General features: G+C 44.1%; 2 protein-coding genes across 5 annotated transcripts in view; both read right to left on the bottom strand.

The window, feature by feature from the left end:
- The window catches only part of GRIA1 (glutamate ionotropic receptor AMPA type subunit 1), a gene marked incomplete at its 5' end in the record, with an annotated part of 317420 nt that overhangs the window by 292286 nt on the left and 10912 nt on the right, over positions 1–14222 (bottom strand). The gene's annotated exons all lie outside the window — the stretch shown is intronic.
- Positions 6528–7810, bottom strand: LOC308615877 (succinate dehydrogenase cytochrome b560 subunit, mitochondrial). The gene has a single exon (XM_081231751.1). The coding sequence runs from the start codon at positions 7788–7790 to the stop codon at positions 7281–7283; it is 510 nt and encodes a 169-aa protein (XP_081087877.1). The 5' UTR covers positions 7791–7810; the 3' UTR covers positions 6528–7280.

Raw genomic sequence — 14222 nt, 5'->3', positions numbered from 1 at the left:
ATGACAGAAACATATTTTTTCACAGTTCTGGAAGCTAGAAGTCTGAGATCAGGGTGCTGATAGGATTGAATTCTGGTAAGAGTCCTCATGGATTGCTGCAGATGGACTTTCAGATGATCATCATTTCACTGTGTACTCACATGGCCTTTCCTCTGTGTGTGTGTGTGTGTGTGTGTGTATGTTTATAAAGAGAGAAAGAACCCAAACACAAGCTCTTTGGTATCTCTTCTTATAAGGGTACTAATCTCATCATGAAGGCCCCACCCTTATGACCTCATTTGAACCTCACGTTCTTCCAAAGACTCCATCTCCAAATACCATCACATTGGGGGTTAGGAATTCACATACAAAATTTGGAGGGACACAGTTTAGTCCATAGCACCAGTTCATGGAATTAGTACAGTACTCAGGAAGATTTGTCTTTATTGGTCAGGGATGCTGAAAGGGCAAGTTTGAAACCAACTGATGCCTTTCTAACAGTGACACTGTGTCATCAGGGTGGAGGTGGTATGGTACTTCTGTAAAAGGGCCAGGTCTCTAGTAGCCATGCTGATTAGGAGATACCCAGAACCAGAGAAAGGAAACCCTCTCCACCACCAGCCAGTCCACACTCTTAGAATGGGCTCTGCCATGCTGAACCAAGATCTGTTGAGCCAAACCTTCCATTCACTGGTCTTTGTTTGGCCTCCGAAGCTACAGAGAATAAAAGTAATTCTTTCCAAAGGTGGCTGTTTAGATGTTTGGGGATAGAGATGGAGCCATACTCAGTGTACGACTTTCCTTCTCAGAGCATTCTCACTGGAAATGCCTTCCAGAACCTGGGCCACCTGATCATGGTCTTTAATTATGGAACCACTATTCCTGTAACCTGCCCATGAAGCCCAAAGTCCAACTATCCAAAGTAGAGTGGGTCCAGCCACCAGATTTCTTTATACTATTTTTAAGAATAGATTTGGGTCTGTCAGATAAAAGCCTGGAGCTTAATGAATTTTGCTGCCTCAAGGCCACTGCAAAGTCCCCCTATGCAGTCTTGTCATCCTCCCTACTGTTTGTCAGCATCTCTTCAGGCTCTCTGCAAACTGCCTCTTTTATTTTTGATATTAGCTTTACATGTTACATTAAAAGGAATTTAGTTCAACTTGCCTCATTTTGTAACAGATTTGGGGCTTAAAAAAGAAAACCAGTAGTACAGAGGCTGGGTGTCATTCCTGGATGGACATCTAAGCATTGATTACTCGGAACTGGCTTTGCAGGAAAATGAGAAAAGGAAGCACGGCAGCGAGGCTGGCCTGGGCCAATTTGGCAAGTGCTTCCCTGGACACTACTAGTTCTTCCTGAAATCACCAGCAATTCCCTGTTCTGGGTAAAACTGTTTGGAGGACTGGCTCCAAGAATTGATAGGGAACCAGTAAAAGTGGAATGAGGTCTTGCTTGGTGATCAGAAGTCCTCTGTGAGAATCATGACCCAGCAGACAAAGCCCTCTGTACTTTCTGGGCCTTAGTTTCAAGGTAGGTAGAGTAGGATCAGACTAGGCACTGAGTCCCACACGGTATTAACAGGTCATTTAGTAAAAAGAGGGACTATTCAATTTGGAAAATACATATTCTCCCCTCCTCTGAGAAATGAACAAAACACCTTAGCATATTAAAGGGCCTTCAAAATCCTGAAGAATAGACACCCCCCTGCTTTGTTTAATCCAACATTACAAACTTTATGACCATATAACCTTCCCTAATCTTCCTCCCCAAGGAAAACCTATTAGCCTCACATCAGAGTTCTGATGGGAAACATAGCCTAGATGGGTCTTTAAAAACGAACCCTTTGGGCTTCCCTGGTGGCGCAGTGGTTGAGAGTCCGCCTGCCGATGCAGGGGACACGGGTTCGTGCCCCGGTCTGGGAAGATCCCACATGCCATGGAGCGGCTGGGCCCGTGAGCCATGGCCGCTGAGCCTGCGCGTCTGGAGCCTGTGCTCCGCAGCGGGAGAGGCCACAACAGTGAGAGGCCCGTGTACCGAAAAAAAACAAAAAAACAAAAAAACGAACCCTTTGTTGTCCGTCATGTAGAAATGGGGATGGTCTGTGTCATTTTGCACTCAGAAAATGAAGGTAACTTTATTCTGGTGGAAGATTATTCTAGTAACTACTAAATAAAACCATCTTTGTTTTATATAAAGAGGACCTTTCGAATATCAGCTGTGAAATTTTAATTTATTATTCTATCTTGGAAATACCTTTTCCTGGCTTCAAAGCCTTCTCTAGTCTGAAACCAGTCCACTTCTTCAAATGTATCTTCTAGGGCCCTCCGGAAAACTTCATCCAAATCTTCAAACTCATCATGTTAACTCTTCACCTCTTTCATGGGCTCTTTTCTGGTTATGTCACCCATTCTCATCTACGATCCTGGACAATTTAATTTTAGAATGCCCCCGGACCTAGCGGATACTTGTGGTCAAGGCAATATTAAACTAGGATCAAAACAGACATCTTCTTAAGGCAGGAAAGCAGAAGAGTACCTTTCAGAAACTATCTCATTACAAATGTTTTTAAAAAGTCAGGTCCTTATTAATCCTCTGTTTCATCCTAAAATCCGTTTTCCCAGAGCAGTTCATTCCTCAAACATTTCAGTCACCATTGCCCTATATTTCACTCCAGCAGCAACTAGCTATATATTTAGTTAAAGCCTTTTGCCTTTTCATTCCCAAATAAGTACAGGACCAGATTTAAATTTTATTTTATTTTATTATTTTAAGGCAGCTGACTCCAAGCAAGACCTGGAGAACTAAAAGGAATCATCTTGGCAGATGGTAAAAGGAAACAAGTAGCAAAGTGGCTCTATTTCGGGGTTTTGTTGTTGCTGTCATTTTCAGATCAAAGAAACCTCAGATCTAGATATTTCCTAACTAAATTACAAAATCGCATCCACAGCGCTTTTTATTCTCCATGCCCCTCATTTCAACAAGAACATTGGATTTTCTGATGAAGACTCTGGAGGGCATTTCCAGAGAAGCTTGTCATCACAAACAATTACATTGAAGAAATAGTAATAGCTCCCATTTATTGGGTACTTACTATGCCAGGTCCTGTGCTAAGCACTTTCCAAGTTGATCTCCTTCAACCCTTGCAACAGTGCTAGGAGACATGCATTATCATTGCCACTTTACAAAATAAGAAACCAAGGCTTTGAGAGGTGAAGTCACTTGTAAAGGTCATACAGGATTCAAAATTAGGAAGCTGCCCCCAAAGTCCTTGTGATTAACCATGATACTACCCTGGAAATATTTTCTTGAGCATCCGTCTCAAGCAGTTGGGTTGCAAATACAAATAATCTTGTTTTCCCACCCTCAAAGAGCTCAGGGTCTTAATAGTAGATAATGACCTTTCCCCAGGTACAGAAGGTAGGAAGTCAGAAGGGCCAATAAAAGCAGTACCAAAAAAGGGAGCTAGTAAAATAAAGGATGAAGAGATCAGTTATATCAGGTATGAATAAAGGAGGAATGAGAAACGGTTTCACAGAACAGTGGTAATATCTGAGAAGCACCTTGGAAAGTAGGTCTGCTTTTTTATCTCTTACTTTACATTCAATCCATCACTAAGTCCTGTTGCTAACCACCTTCAAAATAGATTTCAAAGCTAGCCCTTCTATCTCCTCTGTCACTGGGTGGGTGCAAGTCACCTTCATCTGTTATGTCCACTATTGCAAGAGCCTCTTAGTGGGTCTCCCTGAGTTTCTTCTGTGGTGCACTGGGTTACTGTGATAGAATTACACATTTATGCCCTTTGCCATGTAGCTTCATAATCCCTCTCGGAAGGCAGAGCGTATTTCTCTGCCCCATGTGTGTTATGTTTGCTCACATGCCTTTCTTGAGCTAATGGAATATTAGAAGACAGACCTAAACACTCCATCCAGCTTGATCCAGCCTAGAACATGTGATCTGCAGTCCATCTGCAGACTATGATTGTTTAAAAAAAAGATTCTGGGGCTCCCCTGGTGGTGCAGTGGTTGAGAGTCCGCCTGCCGATGCAGGGGACATGGGTTCGTGCCCTGGTCCGGGAAGATCCCACATGACGCGGAGCGGCTGCGCCCGTGAGCCATGGCCGCTGAGCCTGTGCATCCGGAGCCTGTGCTCCGCAACGGGAGAGGCCACGACAGTGAGAGGCCCGCGTACCGGGAGAAAAAAAAAAAAAAAGATTCTGTGTAAGCCACTAAAATTTAATAACTGATTGGTACGCGCTGTTCTCACATCAATTTACCCCGTTTTCTTTCTCCACAGAGGAACATGGTAATCGTTTAAAAGTGTAAATCAGATCACCCACTCCCAAACTTAAGCCCCATTAGTGCTTTTTATTGTATTTTAAGTCAACCTCTGTTTCTTATCATGGCTTGCAAAATACCCTGCCTAATTCTTTGCTCGGTATGCTTTAGCCCCACTGGCCTTCTTCTTGTGTTTTGAATACACAAGCTTACTTTCACTTTAAAGTTTTTACAATTACTATTCTTTTTGTCTGGAAAGTTACAGAGTCCAGATCTAAGCTGTCTGATACGATAGCCATCAGCCACCTGTGACTATTTAAATTTAAATGAATTAAAATCGAATAACATTAAAGATTTAGTTCCTCCTTCATACTAGCCACATTTCAAATGCTCAGTAGGCATGCGTCATCAGTGGCCACCATATTAGCACAGATATGGAATGTCTCCATCATTGCCGAAAGTTCTGTTGGTCATAACAAGGCTCAGTTAAAGTATCGCCTCTTCAGAGAAGCCTACCACCCGTTTAAGCAGCTCTCTAGCCTAACATGTGTTCCACGACTCTACTTAGCTATATTTGTAGCATTTAACAACGATTTGAAATCATTATATTTATTTATTTCTTCACCAGTATACAGACCCGGAGAGTACAGGGACTTGGTTGATTTTGTTCTCTGCTACATCCCCAGGGTCTAATAAAGAGGGGTGCTCCATAAATGCTAGTTGATTGAATACATCAATGAAATATTAATGCTTCATTCATTTACTGGTGGTGAGGACTGTTCCAGGTAGAAGCAGAAGCATGAACAAAAGCAAAACAGTGAGAGATTGAGAGGCATGTTTATGGCAACTCTGCATAGACTGCTTTGGCTGGAACATAATATGTTGGGTTAGATAGGTCTCAAAACTACTTTTTTGAGACTGAGACCATGTTATTGAGAGACTCATATTCTGGGCTAAGTCTGAACTTCGAACAAGATGGGGAGACATTGACAACTTGTTTAAGACAAAGAAGTTTCATGATTAGAAACAGTCTTCAAGAAATTGATCTACCCTCTGTGTGGCAAGTGGATTATAACACGGAGAGACTAATCAGAAGGCTAAAGACATAATCCACTGAAGAAAGAAGAAAAATGGGGACAGATTCAAGAGTCATAGTGGCGGTGAAATCAACAGATTATAGCATTGGATGGAGAGGTTGACAGAGTCTGAGGAATCAAACCAGACATGACATTCTGAGAGGGAGTGATTCAACAGAAATAAAGTGAGGGATAAGCAAAGGGTTTAGTAGGAAAGGTGGCTGTTTTTGATATATTCAACCCCCAATGTAGAAGCTATCATCTTGGGGAAAGGGTAGACACTGGGGAGAAAAAAGGAGCAGAAAGGGTCACAGAGATCCCCAGTGGTGATGGTGGGGAGAACATAGCATCAGAAAGCTAAGAGGTGTGAAGATTCTCTCTTAGAATCTTAGGCTACAAGAAATAAGAACATAATATTTGCTGATGAGAAATCTATCATAACCCTAGAGAAACTGGTTCATTAGAATAGTTAGGTGGAAACCGTATTTTAAGGTATTCAGAACGATCTTGGAGTAAGGGGGAAGAGGTAGTAAGTGCAGCTTAAGTAATTTTATCAAAGCTAATGAACTACCCAGATTCTAGACTCCACGTTTACCCTTATGAACTTCCCATCCCCCCAGACTCCTGCTTGTCAGTGTCTGGAGTGCAGATTAAATGGAGGGCTTGCATTAGATGTTCTCTGCCCTTCCTTGGAGCTCTGACACCTGCAGGTGCTTTACCAGATAAGTTAGGAGTGGCTGGAGCTTATCCCGCTTGCTCGAGAGAGAGACTCTGGCCTAATTACCCACCTCAATTAACAAATGGAGTTTGGCACAGAGCTAAGATGAAGTTCTTTGATTTAACATTTCCTTCACATATAACTAAAATCTCAGAATTCGTAAGTTTTATAATCAAAGACTTGGAAGGGGATCTAGAAGCTGTCTAGTTAATTTCCTTCCCCTGTGAAAGAATGAATATATATACACAGACACACACACACAGACAGACACACATACACACCTCTCCTGCCATCCTTAGAAGCAACAGAAACAACTCTTGATTATTCTGGAGCCAGGACAGGAAGAATAGCCAATGCCATCACCTCTTTGTTAGGAATGCCCTAGGAAGCCCTACCCTCTTCCTCTGCTATGCTCTGTGGCTCCCACATCCAGTGGCTGTCTTGCCTTTTTTTTTTTTTTTTTTTTTTTTTTTTTTGACAATATAATAATTTTAATTCTGTTTCAGAAAAAGCTGTCACATGAATTTGGATTAGAAAACATGACAATAAGAGGCTTGGTTTTTCTGGAAATGCAAGGAAGAGAAATAATCCTCAATAGGTTCAATGACAGTTTTCTGGATCTTCCTCTTGCATCAAAAGCTATATATCTTCTTCTCCCCAAAGCATGTGCTCCAAGAGCCAACTTACTCTCTTCATCTCCCTCTAGCCAGGACAGGCTAATTCCCCTCCACCCCCACCCCTCTTCTCTCAGTCACACTGTGTGGGTGTTAAAGACCCTGGGCTGACCAATTAACAGAATTGTCCTTTAAGCCAGCAACCCACAGGCAGTGGCAACCCAAGCCCCACTCCCAGTCCCCATGGCAGAGGCCACAGAGTGGCATTGTTTCCACTGTCTTAGGAAGAAGAAGCCAAAAGCTGACCCTCAGCACAAATCAAGGCCTAATATGGAGAGAGAATGAGGGCTCCCAGGCCCAGAGTAGGCTGCAAGCTGGGGGCAGGAAAGGGGAGTTTTTACAGTCATTCCATCTTTAGAAATAAGGAGAAAACTGGATCCTTTTCCACTACTCTGGTTCTATAAGGTACTCTTACTGCTGAGCTCCAAGGGGATCTGCAAGCACGAAAGGGTCTAAACAAATCAAGAGAGCTTTGCCCTGACTTAAGATAAGAGTAACAAACAGGAAGATGGGTCAGTGCGATAACTGGTAGGAAGATGACGCTGGGAACGTCGGCTCTTCACATGGCTGCCAGCCCTACAGAGGACAACACGGTAAGAACCAAGACAATCACTCCAGACTGGTATAGCTGGGAAATCGTCAGGCCTTTTCCTAGGTCCCACATCAAGTGTCGGATCCCATTCCAGGTATGATACGTGAGAGGGAAGACGAGTGCAAATTTGGCTGTGTGGATCAGCGCTGGCCCCAAACACAGGGACTTTACAAGTTCCAAATGAGACTCAAAGCTCCCAGGGACCAAGAGGGCTGACAAGCCAAAAAGAGAGACCCCTGCACTCAAGGCAATACCAGTGCCACGGTGGCAAATGGACATCACCATGGGAAGAGACCATCTGTAGATAGTGACATGGGGAGACAAAGGACGGTTTGAACCAGTGTTCTTATTCCAGAACCTCTCCATCTCTTCTTTGGCTGTGGTTCCCAAAGGGACAGCATTTCTGATACAGAGCAGAGGACTAAGGTGGGCACGGAGGCAATGATGGCCAACACGTCTCAGACAGAGCGCAGCCATCTTGGGTTCCGGCCTGGACGGAAGTGGCTGTCTTGCCTTTGGCAGCACATGCATCTCTGTCAACCCTTGACTTGCACATACAACATGGTGCAGACAAGCCAGCGTCTGCTCTAGGACAACCTGCTTTAGGAGTGACCTGATTTGCCAGAAATTTCTTCAGAGCCCCTCTTTCTCCCCAGCCTAGACCAAGATTCTCAATCTAACTTGCCCATGCGGCTGTTTCTTCACATTATACAGGGGATCATACTCCTGTCTGGCTTCTTTCCAGCTTACCTATTTGAGTTTACATGTCACCTCCTTGGAGAGCTCTTCCTTGAACACTTAATCCAAAGTAGGTGTTCTCTTCTACAATAGTGATTTGTCACTACATCCTATTTTCCTATGACCATAGTAACAATCTCTATTACAATTTTTTGTACGTAAATGTATTTATTTCCTATCTCCCTATAGAGCATATGCTCCATGGAGACCAAGACCATATCTACCATTCTCCAGTGTTCCCTCAGGGCCTAGCAAAGTGTGGAACATACAGTAGTTGCTTGTATTGGTCAGCTATTGCTCCATAACAAACCACCCCAAATTCAATGGTATATAACAGTGAACATTTACTATTGTGTTCACAGTTCTGCCAGTCAGCTGAGATGGCTTTGCTTCAGACTTCAGTCTGTGGGTTGACTGCAGCACCTCTGGTTTTTTTGCATTTCTCATTCTTCTGGGAGCAGCAGCCTCTCTGGGGCATGTTCTTCTCATGGCTTCTGCTTGAAACATGCCTAATAAGATCCCATTTGCCAAGGCAAGTCACATGACCAAACATAACATTAGTGGAGCAGGGAGATATACTCTTCCAAGGAGTTTGGGGAAGAGATGAATAATTACCAAATAAGAATTTAATCTTCCATGATGCTCCATAAATATCAGTGGTTGAAAAAATGAATGCCCTCCCCTAGACCAGTTGACCTTTCTAGCTAAACAATTTTCCAGTCATTACAATCCTGTGTTTTATCAGCATTAGTTTAGAATTTCAGTCCATGGTGAATCCATGACCTAGTGTGATAAAAACCATACCACTCTGTTCTCCTTGGACAAGAACTAATTTAAGATCTCTGCCTGTTTAACAGAGGTTATAGCCTCTTTCATTGCATCCTGGCTCTCTCTATCCCCCGTCTTGAGGCATAGGGAAGGCTTCATTCTTGCCAAAAGCTAGAAGAGATAGAACCAATTAGAAGAGCCTACCATCTGGTGGTGTGGGCTCATCAGAATTGCAGCCAAGATTCCAACTGGGACTGTTAAAGAGTTTGTGCACAATAGCTTGAGTCTCTGAGTAGAGCAGGGAACGTCTTGGTCACTGGGAAAGAGTAGAGGTGCCTCCAGATCACCAGATATCTTAGGGCTGACAGCCCCAACATTCTGTCAAAGAGTGGTCAGAAGGGACACCCTCAGCCACACCCATATGGGTGGACAACACTTCCTAAAACTGTTCCATGAACACGGTTTGCTCCTGGCTGAGCGGGGATTAGCAAAGACTCCTCATAGCTTTGACTGACTCATGAGTCTGTCTGGATTTCAAACCTTTTGCCTGCACTGACCTCTGATCTTGCCTTATCCACCAGCATCCCTTGTATGCTCTTCTCTCATTGGTGGCTCTTCTCTGCCTTAGCATGTTGACCCTTGGTCTAGCTCCAGCCTCTCTGAATTTTCCCTTCTGAATTGATGTGTGTGGGAGGACATCTGTGTTGTTTTATTTTTTTGCCTACTGAGCATCTAATGTCCATTGTTTTGGTAGTAGCCTCCTGATTTCCTTTGGAGGAATTACTGCTCCCCCAGGTCCACCTAGTTTGGATAGACTGAATGAAACCAACATTTGGTACTTCTCATTGCCCCAAGCTCTAAGAATGACCATATGACTAGGCATAGAATGACCTAAAGAAGATAATATGCAGGCCACTGTGTCATGTTCAGAAATGAGCATGTGTCCTGATTTTTATTCAGTGACATCAGACCTAGGACTTTTGTGGAACTGAGGGCAAAAGAGAAGTTCCCTTTCCATTGGACTTTGAGATGGGCAGGTGTAGGCTGGCTGTGCCAGGATCTGACACATGAGTATAAAGCCAATTTAGAGAAAAGCTAAGCCCCAAAATCTAGAGGGTCTATCTGCAGCCTGATGATATCATTCAAGCCCCTGAATCAGCTGTACCTGAAGTCAAAACTATCCAGTTAGTTTTCTATCACTTGTCACCAAAAGAGTCCTGACTACTCACTGCCCAAATGGGGTTGCCCCTTTGTCCCCATAAGCAGTAATTTCTTGAGCCAAAAGCACTGTGTTAGGGCTTCCCTGGTGGCGCAGTGGTTAAGAGTCCGCCTGCCGATGCAGGGGACACGGGTTCGTGCCCCAGTCCGGGAAGATCCCACATGCCGCGGAGCGGCTGGGCCCGTGACCCATGGCCGCTGGGCCTGCGCGTCCGGAGCCTGTGCTCCGCGGCGGGAGAGGCCACGGCAATGAGAGGCCCACGTACCGCAAAAAAAAAAAAAAAAAAACACTGTGTTAATAGACAATATACCTAGTTAATTATATTACCCTGCATTTGCCTAGCACTTCTGAATTTTAAAAGCTCTTTCATGTAAGTAATGGCATTTGCCTATTCTAATAACCCTGAGAATATGGTATTATCACCCCATATTATACATCTGGAAACTAAACTGGACACAAAGATTTCTCAAGTTCATACAAGTCAATGTCAAAGCTGGCATTGAACAACTTATTTCAATTCCTGTATATGCCTTTCTATTAAATCTCATTGGAAATTGTCCCCACTGGTCTCTAATTCTCTTAAAATCCGAATGATATATACAAATGACTAAACTTTTATTGGGATAATTATCATAGCATTATTTTTAGGAAAAAGCATTTGGAAATAAACTAGATATCTAATAACAGGCAATAGATGAAGTAAGTTAGGGTATGTGTGTACATTGAGCTTTTAAGAAGACATTAAGATGAATGTGTGATGTTCAAAGTAACACGTGTTACACTGAGTAAAAAAATCATGTTCTTAGCCAGTAATATAAATACACTCTTAATTTTTTAATTGATATATTCAGAAAAAAGATGGGGAGTTTATCCTTAATATTATAATTACACAGATTTTATTTTGTTTGGTGTTTGTGTCCACATGGCTTTCTATAATATGCATACTACTTTTATACACGAAATAAAAGCTAGTCTCAAAAAGTTCATTTCCATCCTAGAGATTCCATGTAATGACATTAGCCTCCAGCTGCCTCCTCAACCCCCATTTTGCCTGCATTCCCTGGAATCTGGACCTCCCGTGGCCTTGAGCTTCCCTGTGCACTGTGATACACCAAAGTCATGGGAGTGGTCGGGGTTAGAAAGAGATTTCCAGTAACCTCTGTACACTGCACACCTTGACTGCAGCTGCCACGGAGCAGCACAGGTCCCTTGAAAGGGCACAGGGCTGTGTTACACAAGAAGCAGGCACTGACGCTGGGGGTGAGGGCTGCTGCCACAGGAGGGGAGCTATAACACCCACAAGGGAGTAGGCAGACACAGCAGACAGTGAAATGAAGAAAGCCCTCCCAGCCCGCACATGTCTAGGGATGGAACCAGAAACCCAAGCCATTGCCCTCTCACTCCCCTGAGAGCTCAGCTTCCTCATCTGTGAAAAAGGGAGAATAAAATTACCTACTTGATGCCATTTTATTGAGTGGAGTTGATTTGAAATTAGCAAGCATTTACTCCTTCTCACAATAACCAAATATCAGTGGTACAGTTATTACCTTCATTTGAAAGAAACCGTGGTTCAAAAAAGAGAATTGACTTGCCCAAGCCATGCAAGGCATCCATGGCAGAGCCAGGCCTTGAACTGGAAATCCTTTATTTAGGAAATGGGGCCTTATACCTTATTTTGGACCCTGACTGACAATCGTCTAGAAGGAGCTGGAATGAGCTTTTTTTTTTTTTTTTTGTGGTATGTGGGCCTTTCACTGTTGTGGCCTCTGCCATTGCGGAGCACAGGCTCCGGACGCACAGGCTCAGCGGCCATGGCTCACGGGCCCAGCCGCTCCGCGACACGTGGGATCTTCCCAGACCGGGGCACGAACCCGTGTCCCCTGCATCGGCAGGCGGACTCTCAACCACTGCGCCACCAGGGAAGCCCTGGAATGAGCTTTTGATTGGACTTATAACTGGTTTTCACCTCCATCACTTTCTAGCTACAGTTATTATAATCGTCTTCCACAGGAATTTACAACACAGCCTGCTGGAACTCTCAGAATTCATAATATCCAAATACTACCCCATAAACAGCAATAATGCAGGCTTATTTTCATCCCTGCCATTGATGTTACATAATATACAGCTATGTGTTCATTCATTCACTCATTCATTCATTCATTTCACTAGCACCACCACACACTATTCTCTGGTGGAGACTGTGATGGGAAGCTAAAGAAAACAAGGTCACTGCCCCCAAGTTGCTTAGTCCAGTGGGGCAGATAAAATAAGGGTCCAGGCAACTAAAACCCAGGGCTCAGTGTGACAGCTGCTACAAGGAAGATACAAAGGGCTACGGGACAGAGAGTGTGTGAATGTGGGGGGCTGGGACAAGGGAGGATTAGGAGAGAAGATGATGCAAGAGCTAGGACAGACCAGAGGGACAGAATTTCGATAAGGGAATATGGGAGGTGTAGTGTGTAGGTGGAGGAAACAGCAGTGTGAACTTGAGGACCATTGAGTTGCCTGGTTTGAATGGAGGCCAGGATTCAGTGTAGTGTAGCCTTCCCGTTTGATAAATTAAGTGGCGTTCTAGATGATTCTCTGCCTCCGCACACATACTCACCAAATTTCTTGGCCCTCTGCTGGATCAGCTTCGTCTCTGAGAGCACATCCACAGACACACCACAGAGCCACATACAGCATGTGACCCCTACGCCCAGCCAAGAGCTTCCCCTTGCCCCCAGCGTCTGTCCCCTTTCCTTTGCCACACTCAATCCCAAACTGGGGATGGGAGTAAAGGAACAAAGACATTAGCAAAAAGTCTAGCAAAAAGTCTCCAGGGAACCTGAAAGCGGCAAAGTGTTCTTGAGCCTCTGATTCCCGGTGAGAAACAGACATCTGAACCTGGTACTTCTCTGCTTAGAACCCTTCAGTGGGTTTCCCACAGCTCTTGGGCTAAAGATCAAATTCCATAACAGAGCCCACCAGGCCTGGCCCTTGCCACCGTCCCCAGCCCCATACTCCCCCACCCCTTACCCCCCCACCAGCCATCTGCCCAGAAAGCTTCTAGAATATTCCTCCTGTTCCCGACACCACATCACCAAAAGCCTTCAGTTCTCAGCTCAAACACCTATTCACCTCTCTGCCCAAAGATGGTTCCTTTGTAATATGCTTTCATTGAATCATGGCCCTTTCTTTCACGTCTTTATCTTGATCTATAATGATGCACTCATTTGTATGATTATTTGACTAATAGCTGCATCCCTTACTAGCCAGTAAGCTCCATGAGCACAGGGCTGCTTTCTGTTTTTGTTCACAATAGTAAGCACTCCATAAATACTAGTTGAATATTGAATGAATGCACCTGAGGCCCATGGTTGGCTTAATTCCCCTGTATCTGCATACAAATGTAGCTTGGCTGTGCAACTCGGTGGACAGGGTTCAGAGCTTTTCTCAGAGTCTCAATTTGTTTAGTGAGCCTCTGTCCAAACGAAGGCTGGTACAAAAGCTTCTTCTCTTAATTGTGTATTCCTGGAGTTTTCCATGCACTCTCATCATTGACATATAGCCCTAGAAGGACTCTTAGAGGTCATCGGAGCTTCATCATACAAATAAGCACGGGAGTGGTCCTCTGAAGTCACACATGAATGACTCAAGAAAATAGTCCAGCACTTGAGTCCATGTCTTCAAATCTCAATCCAATATACTTTTCACTGGTCAGACTTGGGGTGTGTGTGTGTGTGTGTGTGTGCACACGTGTGTATCTTCCTATCTTCCCATCTACATTCCGCCTGCTCTTCTACCTACCTGGTCTGATTCCTCCAACTGGAAGTTTTCCTTCCCTTCTCTCAATGTGTGTGTGAGTGAGAGAAGGGGAGTGCAGAGAGCCTCTCCATTATATCAGTTTTTTGTGCATGCCTATTTTCTCTGTAAGAACCTGAGCCCCTTAAGGGGAGAATCAATGACTAATGCATTTTATTTCCCCCAGTTCCTAGTGTAATGCCTTGTAATGGCAAATGGATTTTATCTCGTGTATCAACTGCAACTCTGACCAATTTGTACTCACTGCCTGGAATGTTCTGGTGAGAGGGAATCTAAGGCCATGTCTAGATTCAGTGGAAAAGAATTCTGTAATCAATGAATGCTGTCTGCAAGGGTATGAGAGGGGGCTGTAATGGTACATATGCTCCATAGGGGGC

Source organism: Mesoplodon bidens (genome assembly GCF_964165515.1).
Source record: "Mesoplodon bidens genome assembly, chromosome: 4".
Lineage (NCBI taxonomy): Eukaryota > Metazoa > Chordata > Mammalia > Artiodactyla > Ziphiidae > Mesoplodon > Mesoplodon bidens.
Note: the sequence above shows the minus strand (reverse complement) of the source record. Positions and strands in the feature narration are given on the sequence as shown.